This window comes from Corylus avellana, chromosome ca8 (assembly GCF_901000735.1).
Source record: "Corylus avellana chromosome ca8, CavTom2PMs-1.0".
NCBI lineage: Eukaryota > Viridiplantae > Streptophyta > Magnoliopsida > Fagales > Betulaceae > Corylus > Corylus avellana.
Window position 1 is genome coordinate 2971173 of NC_081548.1, and position 21203 is coordinate 2992375.

Consider the following 21203-nt stretch of genomic DNA (forward strand, 5'->3'; position numbering starts at 1 on the left):
TTAATAATTTTTTTTTAAAAAAAAAAAATTTCATTTAAGACCCATGAATTATCACTTATTTTGAGAAGACCCTCACAAATTTAAAAAACTTTCAATTTCACCCATAAACTTTCAATTTGATGCAATGTCTGTCAAATTAAAAACGTTAAAAATGATAAAATAACCTTTAGACTCCTGACTTTTTTATTAAATTTCAAATTTACTCTTAATTTTCAAATGAAAAATTAAAAAAAAAAAAGAAAATCGAAAGGTAATTTGGTTTAGGGGTTAGCGGTTGAATTTGATGGAAGATGGGTCAATTGAATTAAATTGAAAGATCATAGGATTAAAATGAGAGATTTTAAAATTTAAGGGTTTTTCCAAAATGCATAGTAGCTCAGTATCTAAAGTAATTTTTTTTTTTTAAAAAAAATAATAACAAATAGTGCATATAATTCTCACTCCACTTAAGATAAAACCACATGGTCCTTGTTGTAAAATTGCTTCCACAAGTTCCACTAGGGTCGTTGTGACCGGACAAAAAGAGGTTTCAATTACGAGGGAAACAGTGCTCCCACGCGCATGTAGTTGGTCGTTGCTACAGTTTGAAATAACTTCCGGCTCCAGCTTCGGTCGTACGGCAAAACCAGCAAGCCACACCTACGTATACGCACGTAACCCCACGCGCTTCGTCTCCCAACCTAAAAGTACCAAACTCAACTATAATCCCCAAGACGTGAAGCCAACCAAATGTTTTGCCACGTTAACCATCCTCTTCCGTCCGATCATATTCATAATCAACTACCCACAAACCAACGACCCACAAAGGTCCACGCAAATATACAATGCTTTTCAGCAATCCATTTTAAATTGCTTATATTATTATTTTCACTTACAAAGTCTATAAAAGCAAACATCATATCAATGATTAAATAATATTAATCATAGTAATAATCAACGATAATTATAGGGCAAGACTTGCAACATTTCTTTAGCCAAAGAACTTTTAAATCCTTAAAATAGTGCAATGTCTTGTGATAAACTTAATAAGATAGGATCCGGCTTATGTGCTGTTATTAAAATAATATAATATATGCTGTAGTTTAATTAATTGTCAAAATTGAATTTATTGTTATTTTAATAACAGCATGTAAGTCGGAATGTGTAGACTTATAAGACATTTTCACCCCCAATTTTTGAAAGATTTTTTTTTTTTAATGTTTAATTTATGAAACTATTCAGTCCTTTTTTTTTTTTTTTTTAACTTTGGTATTAACAAATATTTTGATATCTACCTAATTTGATATGATAATCTTCTTTATGGTCAAATATATTGCACTAAACAAACCTCACCAATATTATATTTCTGAAAATAAAAAAAAAGCTAAGACCTACAAATTTGTTTAAAAAAATAAATAAATTAGTGACCGACATGATTCCAATCACATGCTCACAAATGTCAATAAATTATAAAAGAGTTATTCGTGTAATAGTATTTTCTGGCAACTTTATGAAATGATTTGATGATAAACTTAACCAATCCATTTAACTTCGGTCTATAACAATAACCCAATAAACTGTGTACATAATTTTACATTATTTATTTATTTAAAAAAAATGTATTAAAATAATTTTATGTGATATACTAACTTTAAATTATAACTATAAAATAATATATATTTATTTAATATAATATGGAACAACGGTAATAATATTATTAGTGTTAAAATAGTAGGAGTGTGAATATTAGTACAGTTACTATTTTCATACTAAAGCAGTTTCCCGACCCTTCACCTTACCTGAAAACCACTCTCTCTCTCTCTCAAGAAACCACCTACCTTCAATCTCTAAAACCCTCTCTCTCTCAAAATCCCTCCATGAATCGTTTTTAGTAACCCATATCACCTCCCTCTCTCTCTCTCTCTCTCTCTCTCTCTCTGTGTGCACGTGTATCTTTCTCTCCCTGAAAACACAGGCCATATCTCTCTCTCTCTTTCTCTCCTACAAACTGCAACGCCAGTCTCTCCGTTTCTCTCTCTCTCTCTCTCTGTGTCTGGTTTATTTCATCTTCTTGAAGTTAAATTAATTCCTGTCTGAATTTGTAAGTCGCACTATATGTTTCTGTAACACGCGCGCCATGTACATCATAATCATCCACGAGTAGGATTACTCCTCCATCAAATCTCTATCGCTCGCTCTCTTTATATTTCTTTCATGGCGTACCACAACCATCTTTCTCATGACCTTCCTCTCCAACACTTCACGGACCAATCCCAACAGCAGCAACAACAGCAGGACTCGCATACCCTGCGCACCAGCTTACCCGACCAACAACAACGCCTCCAGGCCGCACCCAATTGGCTCAACAACGCGCTGCTCCGGACCCAACAACCCCAGTACGACGACAACACGAACAACAACCACAACAACAACAATAACAACAATAGCAGCAATTTCCTGAACCTCCACACGGCATCCGACTCCACCGCCGTGTCTCAATCCTCCAACCAATGGCTCTCGCGCCCCATCCTCCACCGCAACCACAGTGACGTCATCGACGACGCCTCCGCCGCTGCCGGGGACTCCATGATCGCCGCCGCCATGTCGCACGAATCGGCCGAGAACTTGAAGAACAGCGCCGGCGACAGCCTCAATCCGAACAAGAGCGAGGTGGGAGTGGTGGTCGAGAGCGGCAGCGAGGGAGTGATGAACTGGCAGAATGCGAGGTATAAGGCGGAGATTCTGGCACACCCGCTCTACGACCAGTTGCTGTCGGCCCACGTGGCGTGCCTCCGGATCGCCACGCCGGTCGACCAGTTGCCCAGGATCGACGCCCAGCTCGCGCAGTCCCAGAATGTGGTCGCCAAGTACTCGGCGCTCGGGCATGGCGCTCAGGGCATGGTCGGGGACGACAAGGAGCTTGAACAGTTCTTGGTATGCCTTTTGCTTTCTTCTTTTTGCTGTTGTCGTTTTGTTGTTCGCAATTCATTGATCAGTGTTGTGGACTGTATGTGAATGGGTCTTTATTACCGTTGTGTGTGTTTGTGATTGTTACAACTAAATGCTTTTTTGATAAAATTTCTGTTCTTTTTCTAAGTGCATCAACTTGGTTAGATTCTTCTCTTGTCATTCATCAAATTCATTTGGGTTTTCGGTAATCTTGGGGATTGAGAATTTTGAGGTCTGATGCACGCCCAAGGAAAGATGACTCCAATCTTTTTTTGTTGAGTGAAGATTGGTCAATTGGCTCATAAATTCAATTGGGATCAAAGATTTGTTGGTGGTTAGTGGCTCTTGATCTGAAATGGATGGTGCAACTCTTTTTTCATGAAGCAAGAGAAGGACGCGTTCTTGGTAGTAATTTTCTGGTTGGTGCCAAATGGTTTGATAGATTTTCATGTTCAAAGGCCTTTCCTCCTTTGGAAGGGACGGTGCAACGCCTTTTATGTAGCAAAGGGAAGCATGCCTTGTGTGGCCCATTATTTTCAAGTTTTTGCGGTTATGGGAAGCAAGTTGTGCGAAGGCAAAAGATTAGACAGAGGAACTTACCTCCATGAGCTAAAGCAAATTAGATGTACTTCTAATGATAGAGATTACTTTCATGTTTTTCCTGAATGACAATAATGGGAAGTTCCTCTTTAAACTAGAATGAAATTCCCTGTACATGTCTTTCTTCCTAGTCATAGATTCAAGTCCTAAAATTGTGGGAATAGCACCTCCTAGTCTCTTCAGCCAATACAAATTGATAAAAGAAAAGAGGAACCAACAGAGCTTTCTCATGGATAATTTCAGAAAGAAAAAGAAAAAAAACTGTTGAAGTTGTCAACATAACTCAGGATTCTGTTATTGCAAACTTGGGCTGTGAGAGATGGTAGTTATTATGAATGAATAAAGGAGGAACCTTGATTGATGAACTTAATCACTGAAACAGCTATGTTGCTTAATAAAAGAAGGCCGCAAGCTTTTCTGAATGAATAAAGATCACAAATTGAGATATTTGAGGTTTACCTATAGTTCTAACGGTAAATTTATAGTGCATCCAAATGTCAATTAGTTGTACGTATGTTAGGTCAGTGAGGGAAAAATTTGTATATGATATTTTAAATTAGTTGGAGTCCATGGTGGGTATAACTTAGGAATTAACAGCTTCAAAGGTGTGTGTTCTAATTGCAAGTATGATTCTAATTGGAGCTGTAACTCTGTTGAAGCCTAGATGCATGCATGAAATTCAGACATTTTCACCTATGCTAGAGGGAATTGTGTACAACCAACCAGAGAGGTTTTGCAGAAAATGATATATCAAGCACCATGATCAATATCCCAACAGGCGTCCACAAGAGCTCAGCAACATTATAGACTGCATAGTTGTCAATAGATCAGGGAACTGAAATTTCTTGGAAGCTTGTTACTTGCAAAATTAGCTGCAACTCTGTATCCTCTGTATGCAGAGTTTCCCTATCTGTATTTGTTTATGTTTTTTCTATTTCAACAGGTAGGATAGATTTATCCATATTTAGTTCTATAAATACATGGCAATATTTTGATAGGAACCCAAGGGTTTCTGTCGATTGAATATTAGAAAATATAGAAATTAATGGGATAAATTGACTACTCGGAGGGAATCGAACATCCAATTGATCACTTCGAGGGGATCAACCTCCAATTGTACATAAAGCAATTGATGGTTCGGTGTCATCGAGCCTTGACTTCTCGTTGGATTTCTGGCCAGAGTCCTTCAACGAATGTCTCCACTAACCGTATTTTGGACCAATTATGAGTTTGATCTAATAACTGCTCAAAACAATTATGTATTCCTCAACCATTGATGTTTGCTGAATTTTTGCCTGCTCGCCATCCATATTTTTATATGTTAAAAGGACCAAATCGAACAAGGAAGGCCTTCCACAAATTCCTTCCAAGTTGGTTCTCCACGGCATGCTACCAACAAATTCCTTCTTGGAAATGACTTTTTGTTAAGTAAAAAAAAAAGGAAAGAAGTTTTCGTATATGTTTATGCTGTTATTCGCCTCACCAGTAAGGTCATATTGAGTCATGAGAGCTAGTTTAACAATTAATTTAAGTTTATAAGGCCTCCATGTCTGCTTGTCCCATATACCCATCCTTTGCTGTTCCTCTGCCTTTAGTTTTTCCGTAAATTGTCTTATCATGATAATATCATTTTTTTTTGTTTTTTTAATCTTCTCCTGTCTTTTTAATGTAGACACATTATGTTCTGTTGCTTTGTTCCTTTAAAGAACAACTGCAACAACATGTCCGGGTCCATGCAATGGAGGCAGTAATGGCTTGCTGGGAGATTGAGCAATCCCTGCAAAGTTTAACAGGTGATTTTCTGTTATATTTCCCTATTTGAATTTGTTCATTTCCAGTAGACTTTGCTGCTAGCGTAAAACGAATGTCTTCCATGGATTATTTCAGCTGCTCAACTTTTGCTTGCTTCCTTACTCACTTGCTGTTTGTTACTTTTTGGTGACAATTTTAATTCTTTATGTTTTTCCTCTGCCTGCCCCCACAAAGAACTATTCGATACCCTCTATTTTATGATATTCTTGAATATTCAGCAGTTTATTGAAATATATCCTTTGCATGCATGACTTTAGAATTTTGTTTTTTAGATTATTTCCATAACATCTTCTTAATCTTATCTACATCTCCGGCTTTGATTCTGTGAATTATTACTGGATCCCATGATCTGTCATGAAATAACCATATGTTAGTTTGCAAGTCTTTTTTGTTTTTTTAACTATCATTCCTTCTTTCTTTGGGAAGAGAACGTTATATTTGTCAAGATAATGAGTTCCAAAGCATTATTTAAAGAGTAATACTACTCGTCACATTAGAATTTCATACCAACTTCACTAAGGTTGTAGCGTTTTTTAATGGGATGACAAGAGAAACCATTTAAAATACGCCATATCAACTAGTGTGAAGCTGGTGTGAAAATCTAGTATGAATAGTAGCATTACTCTTAATAAAAGGCTGGTTTAAGTAAAAAGTATTTAAGCCTTGGCCTGATGACTTTCTATGTTTGTGGAACATTAAAAATCAACTTCTTTTATACTCTGCTCTGCCAACAATTGCATGGGATAATCATGAATACCAAAGTTATAATTGCTCCCATGTACTGTATGAGCAGGGGTGTCTCCAGGTGAGGGTACAGGTGCAACAATGTCTGATGATGATGATGACCAAGTAGATAGTGATGCCAACTTGTTTGATGGTAGTTTGGAGGGTCCAGATAGTATGGGATTTGGTCCTCTTATCCCAACAGAGACTGAGAGGTCCTTAATGGAGCGTGTGAGGCAAGAGTTGAAGCATGAGCTGAAACAGGTAATTGGGGGAATTGTTAATTGCATAGTATTATTTCATCTTCAATGGTACCAACTGGTGTTCTCTTTCTTTATAGGGTTACAAGGAGAAAATTGTAGACATAAGGGAGGAAATTTTACGCAAGAGAAGAGCAGGAAAGCTTCCTGGGGACACCACCTCTGTTTTAAAAGCTTGGTGGCAATCACATTCCAAGTGGCCATACCCTACTGTAAGTTTTGTATAATTAGTAGTCAAGGAATCGTTTTCAACCTACTAATTTGACTTCATAATGGGGGAAAAGCCCTCACTCCATTTTTTTTTGGTTACATGGAACCTCACTAAGATAGAGCCCTTCAAACCCACCCCTATGGAGTAAACCTTGCATACACAACCCTACCCTTCAAAACCGTGTATCACTAAGACAGAGCCCTTCAAACCCACCCCTATGGAGTAAACCTTGCATACACGACCCTACCCGTAAAAACCGTGTATCAGGTAATCCAAAAAAATTCTAAGTGTGGAATCAAACTTAGAATGTCCGAGTATACGGCTCATCCCAAGCCTGCCCTTTAACCATTAGGCTGCATCCCGACGGATAAAAGCCCGTACTTGCATGCCAAGAATAAACTAGAGCCACTAAGAATCCCCCACAATGTCTGGGGTTATACTCATGTCAAAGGCCACAAATTTTCTTTCCTACAAAAATTATTGTAAGGTTAACCCCAAGGGGTTGGCCCAAGTGGTGGAGGCCTTGGTCTTGAGGTATCATCCCTTCAAGGTCCAAGGTTCAACACTTCGTGAGTACAAACAATTCCTTGGGGTCATACCTTCTGGTAAAAAGCCAACGATTTAACCAGTTTCGTGTAGGAAAACTTTCGAGGGTGCGATGCACGAGACCGGAGTTTACTCTGCAGGGGTGAGTCCGAAGGGTTATGCTTTGGAGAGGTTTCCCGACATAAAAAAATAAAAATAAAATAAAATAAAATAAAAAATTATAAGGGTGCATACACATGCAGAAAAAAAACATTACCACGTACAAATTATACAGGCTGAAACTGCCTTTTTCAACAACCCTTCGGCGAGTCAGCTGCTTACAAGTTAATTTTAGTTATGTAAAACCAAATGCAGAAAACATTTCATTGATGAATACCTAAATTCTATGAACTTTCAGGAGGAAGACAAGGCAAGGTTGGTAAATGAGACTGGTTTGCAATTAAAGCAGATAAATAATTGGTTTATTAATCAGAGGAAGAGGAACTGGCACAGCAATCCTTCAACTTCTACAGTCTTGAAGAGCAAACGCAAAAGGTAGTCCAATTAAAGCCTGTCTGCTTGTTTGTTGAAATTTCTCATGAGCTTTGCACCAACCATAATTTGAAAAGAAGTAATGCAGGTGAAAATAGCCGTGATCGTTTCATGTAAATGGAAGAAATTCAAGAACAATTCCTGAAAAGATCTATGTACGTACTTCCTCTCAAGTAATCAATCCAACATACTACACAAAATTGTGACACCATAGGGATTCATGGTATGGCCATGGGCTCAAGTAAAATACCAGTATTCTGCTTCTTCAGAAAGAAAAAAAAAAGGCTGACATAGAGGATGAGGTTGGGATGATGAACCCAGTTTGTAACATTTCACAGATTGGTCAAAGGATTCAGACACCGGTGCATATGACACCGATCTCATTAGCAACTCCAGTATTTAGGAATTATAATACTGCAACTGAATTGGATGCATTGGCGGGATTATGATTTTTGTTTGCCTTCTTCATGCCTGTGAATAAGAAGAGTGAGGGGTTGTGGGTGTACAGTGTAATAATCTGTGCATGGTACCTTACAGTTATACTGTGATTATAGCTTTAATTTGAAAATTTTATTGTAGAGTTAAATTTGTAGCAAGTGTGGCATAATAGTGTTTACAGTCTGATTGTTGATGGACCTAATGCTTTTCCATGCAACTCATGCCATAGCTGGCAAAAAATATAATGTTTGTAGTGTATTTTCCTCCCTTTTTTTTTTTTTTTTTTTTTTTTTTCAATTGATATGTAGAAGTGACTTGATATATCAGTGCAGATGCAGTTGCTGGTACCATGCTCAGCACTCGAGTCAAATTGGGAAATGTTTTGAGTTAATATGTTTGATACAAGTCCAAATGGGTTAGATAGGCAATGATGATAATGGTATGTTGTAATCTGAACTGTTTTGATAGGTTCTTTATGAATCCAAATCATGCATTTTTGGGTATGTATTAGAAATCACTAATACGCATTTGCTAAAGTTGTAATTGTTCTAACAAACAAGTTTCAAGGAAATCCATATTTGTTCTTTCTAGTGACCAAGTTAGAACCATGTCCCTGATTAGAGATGTATTTCAGCCGAGCTGAGTATTGGATATTTGGACTTAGCTCGGCTCAATCACAAGGGTGTTCAACCTCGGCTCGGACTCGAGTCGAGTTTTAAAAAGCCTTTCAAACTCGGCTCACCAAACTCCTTGCCAAGGTCAAACAAGTTGAGCCCTTACTGAGTATGTGATTGGCTCGGGTCGGATTTTTTTTGTTTTAAATAAAAAAAAAAAAAATTCATAAAATTAAAATCAAAATCACAATTGAACAAAAGTACACAATTTTATAATTGCAAATTATTCTACAATTTCCCAAGTGTTCTTCAAAATAAACAAGAACTTAAGAGAAAAATACACTTTAATCCCCTTCCAATATATATATTACAACAAAAATTCTCCGGATCACTTTTTTTTTTTTTGTCATAATAGTGGATGACCCGTTTCCCTCGCCTTTTTTAAAGATGGTCTTAGAAACGGGATGTCTCCCTCAAGCATACAAAACACAGAAGCTCCATTACTTAGGGGTTTGAATGATTTTATCCACTACTAATTTAGTCGTCCATATATATATAATATGGCCTGAACAATGAATTTCATAAAACATTGAAAATAAATAAAGTAAAAAAGTAACGATATAAAGAAGTTCAAATTAAATACTTGTCTATGTATACCATCATCAAAATTAAGTGCATAACTCTGAGGATCATATTGAAATTGCATCCTCCTTTTCTTGTAAATTCCATGCATACCAAAACACCCGCCACTAAACTCCTTCTACTTCGGCCACCACAATACCTCCGACTCTGACAACTGCTTCACCTTCCTCGTCATTTTATTCATCATCCAATTTTCTTCTTTCTCTCCACCTTGTTGCCGTTGCCGGAGTAGATTTGTTCCTCGTGTGCCATCTTAATTAAGCAAATCCCCCGGAAACAGCCGCAAGATGAAGATGTGCTCTTCTAATTCAAAATTTTCAGTAAAGGAGAACAGTTTTTCATGTGGGGTGGCCATGGGAGAGACACAGAAAAAGAGGAGAAGATCGGGAGTATGTACATAATCCAATACGGTTGGAGAAGATGACGAGGGTTCAAGATTCATTATATATGCTTACATTTGAAAGAGTTTTTTTGCATGTATGTCTTATTTGGTGCATGGATGGCCGGCCCAATTTGTTTTTGGACTTTTGCAGCTGTGCTTTTTCCTTATGCGAATCCTTATGGACTAGAGAATATTCAGTTCATGGCTGTGATTTCTTCTTAAATATTCTAAAGTCATAAATAGGACACTTGTCGCACTACAAAAAAATAATAAAAAAATAATATTTCAGATTAAAAAAAAAAATTAATAAAAAATGAGGGGTTGCTGGCCACCTCATCTTGGCCATAGGGGGTCGTCAGACCACCCCATTTTAGCTGGGCAAGCCACCCCAATGGCTGGCTAGGGGTGGTCCAGCCACCCCCTAAACCCAAACTAAATAAAAAAAAAAAAAAAAAAAAAATTGTTTGGCCCTTAGGGTGGTCGGACCAACCCCAAGGGATCGGTGGTTTGGGGTGGCCCGGTCACCCCCAATGGGGTGGCCAGTCACCCCCAATGAGGTAGTCAGCTACCCCTTAATTTTTTATAATTTTTTTTTTAAAAATATATAATATTTTATTATTATTTTTTATTAATGGGACAAATGTCCTATTTATAATCTCAAGATCTTTAACTATTAATTGGATATTCTCTAGTCCAAAATAGACCGGAGAGGATCCTGTTCCTTTTATGTGGCGCCTTTCAATTGACAGTTAAAAGACAATTAAAGAGATCTGTCCCCAGGATTTTATGTTATTTTTCATGGATTTGGCTTAGGTACACTTTAAAAACTATGATGAATAGAGATTTCCGGCTGCCTCAAGCGTCAGACAATTTACCTCTTTTTTTTTTTTTTTTTAATAAATTAAAGAAAAGAGATATTAAAGGGGAATTTAAATTTGAAATATTAGAACCAAATTTAAGGTATTAGCACCAAATTTGAGGCATTAGCATCAATTTTAGGATGATGAAATTCATTTTAGGTGATACCATCCTTAAAATGTTAACCTTCCACCCCTAGATTTTAGTTTTGAATCCAAAAACAAGTTTTGAGACATTAAAAACTAAATATTAACTCATAGAAATTTAACTAACAAAAAAAAAAAATAACAAATTTTTTTTTTTTAATATATGTCTGATGCGCGATTGGCAGCCGCATAGCAGGACTCAACTACCATATATGTGATGTACTTTTTTTAATGGTTAAGATTTAACTTTATTTATTTATTATATTTTTTAATGAAATTAAATCTAAATCGTTGAAAGTGTAAGCACCTAATTCAAATCCATGTTTCCTGACCTTTGTTGAGAGGATTCAACTTAAGTGCTAAAAAAACAACAGTACCTCATCTTTAAAAATAATTAACGGTCCATAACAACCATGAAACAATATCTTCAGAGAGGAGGAGGAGGCTACTGCTTCAACGGCGAGCACCACAGCCGAGGCTTCCCCGCGGTGATGTCCAGCACCGGGAGCTGTTTGGCGAAAGCAAAAATAACATCGCCCAAGTGACCAGAGAGCACAGAGGCAGCAAATATGAAGATTTCCGTAAGTTTGTTGCTTTCCCATTTTGGGTTCTCAAAAGAAATGGTTTTTACTTCTCCGATATATATGGTTTCGTTAATAACAATATTTCAAATAGAAAACAAAATATATATATTACAACCTGCGGTCCAGCAAGCTTCAGTTATACTCTTCTTCGATCTGGTTTCGTCAAGTTCCATCAATTATCTGTCGCTTGGCTAAACAACTCCTGAATCTGTTTTAGTTCCCAACTCCTGGACTTGCTGTAGGCCCTCTTCCTCCTCCTCTGGCACCCACCAAAACAATGAGATTCTTAGATCCAGCAATGACAACTTTCATTTAACAAGATTAAACACAAAAAATCAAAAGAACAAAACAGGTCTATTTCCAGAGGAGTTTGAGACACGCATCTTAAGTTTCTAAAGAGAAGACATGAGCTTAAGACTTACTTTACTTGGAGGATAGAGCAAACAGCTTGTATGAAAGTGAGGATCAACAAGGTTACAGCAGCTGTGGTAGAAGCGACCAACCAAGGAGTGCGAAGATAATCCTGTCTCAAGGAAGCCAACCAACCATGTGAAGGGTCCTCGTAGAATTTTTTCAACTTGTTACAAAGATCACAATAATTGGAGCTCATGGTTGAATATACAATACTTGTTCCTAGACTGTTGATGAAAGTTGCATCATTGTTACCTAGGCCATTAACCATGATCCCCTTTCGACCAAGTAACTCCACATCTTTTTCACTCTGGATAAGGAAATGTAACAGGAGAAAATAATCAGTAACATATGCGTCATTTGGATAGTGACATTGCTCAAAAGCCATTAGGTTTCGAGCATAAAGCTCTGTGCAATTGTCCAACGTAAAGCGTGGGATTTTCAACACTCCCTTCTCATAGTGTAGGTCAAGTAAGCATTTGCTTGAACGATTTACCTCGAACTTCAATCCTACCTCATTCAATTGGGTTGCACTGTACATATGCTCAACTATTTGAGATTTTCTTCTTGGTAGACTTTGGGGATGAGGTAGGTAAAATTTTCTAAGCAAATCAACAAAGTGCATTATTTTCGGCTCAAGATTGGGAGAAAAATTTTGAATGTTGTAAAATTCAAAGTAGCGAAAGGTAAGCACAGTGAAGGAAGGTAAGTCTCGGTCAGATGCAGATGCAAGCTCAAATAATTTCTCAATAATAAAGAAAGGAAGTTGATTTTCAAGTAACATAAAGTCCAGAAGCATCCTAGCAACCAACCATGGCTTTAATACTTTCCTGTCATCATGTGTCCATTCTGATCTTCCCCGCCAATTTCTGATGAAAAGCTCAACAATGAAGCTTGCATCCATCAAGATCATTTTCAAAAAATCATACCTGCTAAGTGGAATAACCTCTGCATAACATTGACGGACACGTTCTTCAGAATCCTCTATAGTGCATACTAAATTCTCCAAGTTTATCTTGACTCGTTCCATGAATTCCTTGAGATATCTTACTTTGTACTTTTCCATGATTTGCAATTTTTCATTGCCATGGTGAAAAGGCCCTATTGAAATAACCTGAGGAGTGTAGGCTTCTTCATTTAACTTGCGAAGGGGATCTGGAACCTTATAGATACAACATTCAGGTGATGAGAGAGGCTCCAAGCTTCCTACCTCTTTTGTGATGTCATTTACTAAATTTGCACGTTGATATTCATCTTTTATTGAAGCATTTGCTATTTGTTGAATTTCCGCACTTACTTGTTCTCCCATCTATCAAGTTGCCTTCCTTAAATTTCCTAATGACAAAGACAAGAGTCACTAGTAATAAAAATATTGGATGGGTAGTTTCCCATTTCCCATGATTCAAGTGATGCTGTGGAAAAAGAGAATTATAATTTCATAGACATATCAAGAGCAAAATACGGAGCCATGCTCAACCACTATTCTATTCTTACTAATTACAAGGAGAAAACAATACAAAATAGTTAAATTTTAGACTCGATCGTTTCCCACATTATATTGCCAATAATCCAACAACTCCCATTCTTATTACTACCACATTCACCCCTTCTTTAGACACTTCTCAACACAAATGCAACTGCCAAGATAATCAAGCACACAAGTTACAATACTATACAACTTATGAGATACAAATTACAATATTTAATAGGCAACACATACCGATTAAGACCACTTTCCAAGAAACTCTTAGGTTTCAAAGACTGCCACAATGACAATAGCTCTAATAGCAAGAAATTCGTTGTTGATATTGTGACGACCTAGAAAAATCGCTAGCCATATCTACGCTATTACTCCAAAATGACTAGTTAATTTAGAGCTTCTTATAATCACTTACAAATCCTAGTTTTATCTAGTAAGAACCAATGAATGACTTAAAACCATGAGTGTCTTTATAATCGACCTACTTTATGTGGGTTATTCATCTTCTCAGTGTGAAACTCGGTTATTATAATCTCTCACCTTAAATCCTTAATGTCCTTGTTAGGGTCATGTCATGCAATGATTAGTACCACATGCATTATTCGGTTGTTCTCATACCATTTGTAACAATCCAGAGAAAGCTAACCACATTTGCGCTATCACTCTAAAAGCACTAATCAATTTGAAAAAAATATAATCATTTATAAAACCCAGTCTCACCTAGTAAGAAACCATAACTAAGAACCCCATGAGCGCCTTTATAAAAAAATGTGATATCCAACCCAATCCAAAGTCTCAAAAATAAGAGCCAAGAGAAGATGAAGGTTATTGGGATGTTGCAACTAGTGTTTGTTAGTAGTTGAGCTCGAATAAGCCACTTGTATGGTAACGTAGTTGAGCAATTATAGAAGTCATTTTTGTGTCCCTCTTTTGTCACTCTATGAATGAGGTGACTTTTAAAATCATCATTTGATTAAAATTCAATAATGATCAATTATAAGTCCAATAGTGATTTTAGAAGCCACATCATTTTTAGAGTGACATAAGAGAGAAACAAGAGTAACTTCTAGCATTACTTAAAGTAGTTATCTTTTTGCTAGCATGGTAGAGTGTTAGTGTAGGAGAAGTCAGGGAGGTCTTTTATCAAACAAGTTGTGTGTGGTGCCACTCCCAGTCGAAGTGGAGTTTTACTTCATCCAATTCAATCACAGTTTTACAAATTCCATCACGCAATCCCATTTCCAGTCACAACCCAATCACAGTAAGCAATCAAAATGACAAAATATGGGAGCTTTTGGGGACATATTCAGTTCAGCACCCTCTGGTGATGTGCAATCATCTTATTGTGAATGTAATATGTTTAAATCTTAAAATAAATAATAAAACCCTAATTATAAAACAAAATGTAAGGCTGTCAATATATAGCTAGGAATAATTAAAAGAAAAAGAAAAAAAGAAAAAGGAAAAAAAAGAGCCGAATCTACATCAAATTTTACTAAATTTTAGGTCATTCACTTAAAACAACAACTAGAATGAAAAGCGGCAACGTTTAAGTTAAATCACTGCAAGCATAAACAACAGAGAAGAAGTGTATAAAACATCGCGAGAGAGAGATTATTGGACCTTTTAACATTGCATTATATTTGGTATAAAGGAGAGAAGGCTTTTACCTTTAGCTTCAAAGTTCTGTAAATGAAGTGTAGCTCACAAATGGATAGCTAGCTCTCCGTCTCTCTCCCCCTTTAGTGTGGTTCTTACAAAAAAAATTAATATACAAGAAAGAAAAAAAAACAATGAAAAAAAACAGGGGAGCAGTCGAAAGACGTGTAGGCCCCTTTAGTGTGGTTCTTACAAAAAAAAAAAAAAAAAAAAAATTAAGGGTTAACATCTAATAGCCTCGGTCGGTGAACCTTATTTTAACCCTCTGTGCGCTTCATTTTATCACAGACCTCTCCAAGCTGGAGAAATGACCAAATTAATCCATCCAAGCACACTGAGCATGACCCACACGCCGAACCAACCAACGTTAACACGTTGTCATATATTTAATTTTATTTTTTTTAATTTTAAATGTATATATATATATATATATATATATACATATATACAGGGCTTAAAAAAAAAAAAAAAAAAAAAAAAAAATTGGGGGTGGCTCTTGACCATTTGGGGGTGGCTTTGGCCATGGCCACCCCCAATGGGTATAGGGGGTGGTTTCGGCCACCCCCTCGGAGCCCAAGGGGTGGCCGATCCGGCCAGATGGGGGTGGCCTGGCCTCGGCCACCCCCAACGGGGCTGGCCGTGTCAACATCTTTGAATATGTGCCACATATTTAAAAAAATTAAATATGTGCCACGTGTCAACATCTGATTGGTCCACGTGTCAGTCCTAACGGTCAACTAACGGATGGATTAACTTGGTCTTTTATCAAAACCCCAACGGGGTCCTATAATAAAAATGAAACTCCAGAAGAGTAAAAATAAAGTTACTAAACCCCAGGAGTATTTGGTATTTAACCCAAAAATTAATATACAAGAAAGAAGAAAAAACAATGAAAAAAAACAGGGGAGCAGGTGAAAGACGTGTAGGAATGCGTAAACTAATTGATTTAAGGGTAAGTATCCGTCCCTTCCCCCCTTCCCCTCTTTGCTTTAAAAAAAAAAAAAAAAAGGGTAAATATCCGGAAAGACCACATTTTGGGCTACCGCAGGTGCGGTAGTTTTGACTTTTGACTACTGCACCTAAGCCTCTCCCATATAGATTAACGTCGCCGCACAACATACATAAGATAGCTTCTCTGTTCTTCCACAAAACCTATAATCAAGAGTTTCTAATTAACCTCTCAAGATTTCCAATAGACAGTACAATGGCCAGCGATGAGATGCTGTCAATTACTGCACAGCAACCCAGTGAGGGTGATCAGCTGAACCCATTTACCATGGAAGACCTCGAGATCATGGATCTAATATCTGCAACCCATATTGTTCCCCCTGACGAACATTTTAATGCCGAACCTCTTTTCGTCGTCGTTAAAAACATTCTTAGGCGTTCCACCCAGATTGTCGACAATGTTTTACTGGTATATATTTATGTTTCTACCATCATATATATTCTTAGAAAATTCTCTTTTTTTATTTTTCACTTTTTTTCTTCTACTCCAATTTTATCTTCTAGTCCGAATTAAATAAAGGGATAAAGTTATTGTTTGTTATTGATGATAATTGATGGGATTAAGTCAGTCTTTGAGGTTTCTTTCACTGATTATTACTTATGACTTGCTTTATAGGGCCGGGAACCCCTGGAGAACCTGGAGGAAAAGATGTCCCGAGCCAGCTTAGATCCGCTACTATGCACACTCAAGCAACTTTCCTCTGAGGTAATTACAAATAATAGCATTTTTAATTTTTACCCCAAAAAAATCTTGCACAATTAATTTTTATCGGGTGATGAAATCTGGCCCAAGTTGAGTTGCACTTCTTAAACCCTATATATATATATATATATATATATATATATATATATATATATATATATATATAGGCTCGAACAATGAAAAACGGGCCTTTTCTTTTTCTATGGTATAATGCACGAACGTTGGCATGCATGCATTTGTATTTCAACACTTTGTGGTGTTCATTAGAGCTAAATTACGACGTACATGTGTTTTGTTGCAGAATATGCTAACACTCTACAAGTTGATGGAAAGAGTGATGTTTATAGTTATGGGGTGGTGTTATTGGAGATGTTAACCAGGAAAAGACCATTAGGTGCTGAATATGGGGAGGGGGAGACCATTGTGGATTGGGTAAGGTCTAAGATTGGGACCGAGGATGGTATCAATGACATCTTAGACAAGAGTTTAGAAGCATCGTCATACGAACCCGTCAGGGGGGAAATGGTGCAAATGCTTGGAATTGCATTGCTTTGCACCAAACGGAACCCAGCCGACCGACCCTCCATGAGGGATGTCATGTTGATGCTGGATAAAGCTAAGCCCAAGAGGCCATTTGTTAACCGTACTGTCTTAACTGAAGTTAGGGGACAAAGTTCTTAATCTTTAAGGTTTTTAGCTACTCCCACCACAAAAAAAAAAAAGAAAAAAAAAAAAAGAAATTTGTACTCATGGGTGAATGTATGATTGTTGTAATATATATATATATATATATGAGCATGTGTAGTGTTTTTGTAATTTACTCTGATCTTTACTTTTATCATCTTTTACTAGTAATATATATATTGGGGCGAAACTAGCATTTATAGTTTGGGAGGAGAAAAGTTAAAAATAAAAAAATTTGGGAGGCATATTCTATTTAAAAAAAATTCTAAGGACATTTTTTAAAAAAGTTTGAAAAAAACATGAGGCTCCATGTGGTTGGCCCTGTATGTATAAGCGGGTGTATAGAGTGCTTCCATCTTGATGAAGGTCTATGTAGTATGTACTTATCTTTCCGTTTGCATGGTGTTTCCGTGCATTAAAAACTTGTGAGTTGTCAACAAGTTAAAGAGGATGTTGAATGTCGAATGTTGGGAGAAAAATGTTGAATGTTGTAAAATTCAAAGTAGCGAAAGGTAAGCTCAGTGAAGGAAGGTAAGTCTCGGCGAGATGCAAATGCAAGCTTAAATAATTTCTCAATAATAAAGAAAGGAAGTTGATTTTCAAGTAACATAAAGTCCAGCAGCATCCTAGCAACCAACCATGGCTTTAATACTTTCCTGTCATCATGTGTCCATTCTGATCTTCCCCGCCAATTTCTGACGAAAAGCTCAACAATGAAGTTTGCATCCATCAGGATCATTTTCAAAAAATCATACCTGCTAAGTGGAATAACCTCTGCATAACATTGACAGATACTTTCTTCAGAATCCTCTATAGTACATACTAAATTCTCCAAGTTTATCTTGACCTGTTCTGTGAATTCCTTGAGATATCTTACTTTGTACTTTTCCATGATTTGCAATTTTTCATCGCCATGGTGAAAAGGCCCTATTGAAATAACCTGAGGAGTGTAGGCTTCTTCGTTCAACTTGCGAAGGGGATCTGGAACCTTATAGATACAACATTCAGGTGATGAGAGAGGCTTCAAGCTTTCTACCTCTTTTGTGATGTCATTTACCAAATTTGCACGTTGATATTCATCTTTTATTGAAGCATTTGCTATTTGTTGAATTTCCGCAGTTACTGGTTCTCCCATCTATCAGGTTGCCTTCCTTAAATTTCCTAATGACAAAGACAAGAGTCACTAGTATTAAAAAAAATTGGATGGGTAGTTTCCCATTTCCCATGATTCAAGTGATGATGTGGAAAAAGAGAATTAGAATTGCATAGATATATCAAGAGTAAAATAGGGAGCCATGCTCAACCACTATTCTATTCCTATTAATTACAAGGAGAAAATAATACAAAATACTTTAATTTTAGACTCTCGTTTCCACATTATATAGCCAATATTCCAACAACTCCCATTCTTATTACTACCACATTCAACCCTTCTTTAGACACTTCCCAACACAAATGCAACTTCCAATATAATCAAGCACACAAGTTACAATGCTATACAACTTATTAGATACAAAGTACAATATTTAATAGGAAACACATACTGATTAAGACCACTTTTCCAAGAAACTCTTAGGTTTCAAAGACTACCACAATGACAATAGCTCTAATAGCAAGAAATTTAGTGTTGATATTGTAACGACCCAAGAAAATCGCCAGCCATATCTACGCTGTTACTCCAAAAAGACTAGTCAATTTGGAATATCTTATAATCACTTACAAAGCCTAATTTTACCTAGTAAGAACCAATGAATGACTTAGCATAAAAAATGCCTTGATAATCTACCTACTTTATATGGGTTATTCATCTTCCCAATGTGAGATTTGGTTGTTATAATCTCCCACCTTAAATCCCTAACATCCTTGTCAAGACCACATTCTTCTATAAATGAAGTGTAGCTCACAATGTATAGCTCAGCTGGCTCTCTGTTTCTCTCCCCCTTTCATGTGGTTCTTAGTTTGCATTTATTTATTTTAAAAGAGATGAGTTTGGTCATTTAAAGAATGAGAATGAGGGCAAACATGCAGCAAGAAGAAAAAACAATTAAAAAAAAGGGAGCAGGTGAAGACGTGTCAACGTTTTTAAAGAAATGCGTAAACTAATTGATTTAATTTACGCATGCCCAACATAAAAAATAAATAAATTACGCAACTAAAAAAAAAAATTACGCATGTCGTAATAAACAATTATTATTATTATTATTATTATTTTTTCACAACTCAAAAGGAGTACAAAGACTCACATTACAAGCCTAACAGAAAGGCTAAAAACAAAATCTCATAGAGGCCTAAAACAAGCTACCCAAAACCAGGTGCAGAACACCATACTTAGCAACCAAACCTACTGCAGCAAAATCTGCAGAAAACAACCAGCTGCTATAACAACAAACACTAACAACTCAGAAAAAAAGGACTAAAAAACCAGAACTGTAAAAATTCCACTGCAGCAACTTTCCTCAACAAAGCATATCTGCAGGTAGGTTCCATAAGGAACAAAGTATAGGATTTTCCCTGGTTTTAGGAAACTTCCTTCTCCCAGTTACTCTAGTCCGAACTTCCCACAAGATCTTTACCAAAATCTGCTCCTCAGTTATCGGATGTCCTGCGTGCTGAATCTCATTTCGAGTACACTAAATATGATACAGAGCAGACCCCAAAGCCAGACAACAAAGCAAGGACTTTAGAGTTTTGCTACCCCAATTGCTGCATCCCATCTGAAGAATATCATCCTATATGAGAGGAGGATTATCTACTCTGCATCTAGCCATACAAAATCTCCAAATTCTATAACAGAAACTACACTCAAGGAATAAATGGTCACGGCTCTCCAAATGGTTTCTGCAAAACCAGCATTTTACAACTCCTTGGCATCCCCATTACATCAATCTAACCCCTGTAACCAACCTGTCTTTCATGGCAAGCCACAAAATGAAGGCACATGCTTAGGAATGGCAAGAGGGAACCAGACAATCTTCCACCACTCAATTTGGTCTTTTTTCTCCCTTAAAGCCTGCCAAGTCTCAGAACTAACAAAAGCTCCCTTTCTAGATACAGTCCAGATAGGATGATCTCTAGGGCCAAAGCTAACTTCAGAAAGCTTGGATTGGATTTCCACCAAGGCATCAGACCTTGCAGGTCTCCAAAACCAGTCACCATTGTGAATAACAGTAGATAACTTTGCCTCCACACTGCTTTGAGCATCATAAACAGCTCTATACCCATACTTTTCCAATAAAATTCCATCAGAATGCCAAGAGTACATCCAAGATGAATATTTTCCCCATCTCCCACCTCAAACCTCAAGAACCCTTTGGCAATGTCCTTCAACTTGAGAATCTTCCTCCAACACCATGAACAATTCCGAGGAATGCCAACACTTCTTTTGTTACGAAAAGTTATCTTTAATCCAAGCCACCCAAAGAAAACCAGACCTAGCAAAAATGCTCCAAATGTGCCTAAGCATAGAAGTTTTATTCCTGTTAAGGATAATCTCCAAGCATCAGACTCCAACTGTAACTCATCCACATCAAAAGCCACTTCTATTATAATGACGTGCGTTACTCATCCAACAGACTTGAGTTACTCAAACAGCAAGTCCAAAAGTCATGCATCAATGCAAGAGATAAATGAGGCACGTTACTCAAGTCCAAAAGTCAAGAATTAATGACAAGCGTTTTTCAGATGTATTAATGTAGAGAATAACTTATATAGGGAGGTTGCACAAAAGTCACATTTTGTGCCACTAATAAGAAGTTGACACATCAGCTAATTTTATTAGACTTATATTTCAAACAAAAACTCAAGTACACCAGATTATACTCTAAAAAAATAAAAAATTAATGTTTTTATTTTTTTTTTAAAAAAAAAACAGATTAGAAGGGGTGGCCGGTTGGCCCTCCCCCACGTTGGGTGGCCGGCCGCCGCCCCCAGCCATGGGGATGGCCGCGCGGCCACTCCCATGGCCTGGGGTGGCTCGCCGGCCA

At 37.0% G+C, this 21203-nt stretch overlaps 4 protein-coding genes across 7 annotated transcripts; 2 read left to right on the forward strand and 2 right to left on the reverse strand.

The window, feature by feature from the left end:
• The first annotated feature begins 1794 nt into the window (after positions 1-1794).
• LOC132189227 (homeobox protein knotted-1-like 3) lies at positions 1795-8501 on the forward strand. Of its 2 annotated transcripts, none has more exons than XM_059603851.1 (6): positions 1795-2913; positions 5201-5321; positions 6134-6327; positions 6404-6535; positions 7478-7614; positions 7692-8501. In XM_059603851.1, the coding sequence occupies exons 1-6, from the start codon at positions 2194-2196 to the stop codon at positions 7726-7728; spliced, it is 1341 nt and encodes a 446-aa protein (XP_059459834.1). In that variant the 5' UTR covers positions 1795-2193; the 3' UTR covers positions 7729-8501. The 2 variants fall into 2 exon arrangements, with proteins under 2 accessions (XP_059459834.1, XP_059459835.1); XM_059603852.1 differs by having other exon boundaries at positions 7700-8501.
• Positions 8502-11072: 2571 nt separating this feature from the next.
• Positions 11073-14901, reverse strand: LOC132189228 (UPF0481 protein At3g47200-like). Of its 3 annotated transcripts, none has more exons than XR_009441017.1 (3): positions 11698-13087; positions 11391-11534; positions 11073-11199 (listed from the first exon to the last, which is right to left on the reverse strand). XR_009441017.1 is itself a non-coding variant. In XM_059603854.1 (3 exons), exons 2-3 carry the CDS (start codon positions 12993-12995, stop codon positions 11489-11491), a joined length of 1344 nt encoding a protein of 447 aa, XP_059459837.1. In that variant the 5' UTR covers positions 12996-13021; positions 14837-14901; the 3' UTR covers positions 11073-11488. The 3 variants fall into 3 exon arrangements, 2 of the variants coding, with proteins under 2 accessions (XP_059459837.1, XP_059459836.1); XM_059603854.1 differs by adding an exon at positions 14837-14901 and having other exon boundaries at positions 11073-11534; positions 11698-13021; XM_059603853.1 differs by having other exon boundaries at positions 11073-11534.
• Positions 14902-15956: 1055 nt separating this feature from the next.
• On the forward strand, positions 15957-17225 carry LOC132189229 (uncharacterized). Its single transcript, XM_059603855.1, has 3 exons — positions 15957-16242; positions 16450-16539; positions 16838-17225. Exons 1-3 carry the CDS (start codon positions 16030-16032, stop codon positions 16910-16912), a joined length of 378 nt encoding a protein of 125 aa, XP_059459838.1. The 5' UTR covers positions 15957-16029; the 3' UTR covers positions 16913-17225.
• A 428-nt stretch (positions 17226-17653) lies between these two features.
• LOC132189578 (UPF0481 protein At3g47200-like) lies at positions 17654-18372 on the reverse strand. The gene has a single exon (XM_059604322.1). The coding sequence runs from the start codon at positions 18353-18355 to the stop codon at positions 17654-17656; it is 702 nt and encodes a 233-aa protein (XP_059460305.1). The 5' UTR covers positions 18356-18372.
• Positions 18373-21203: the final 2831 nt, after the last annotated feature.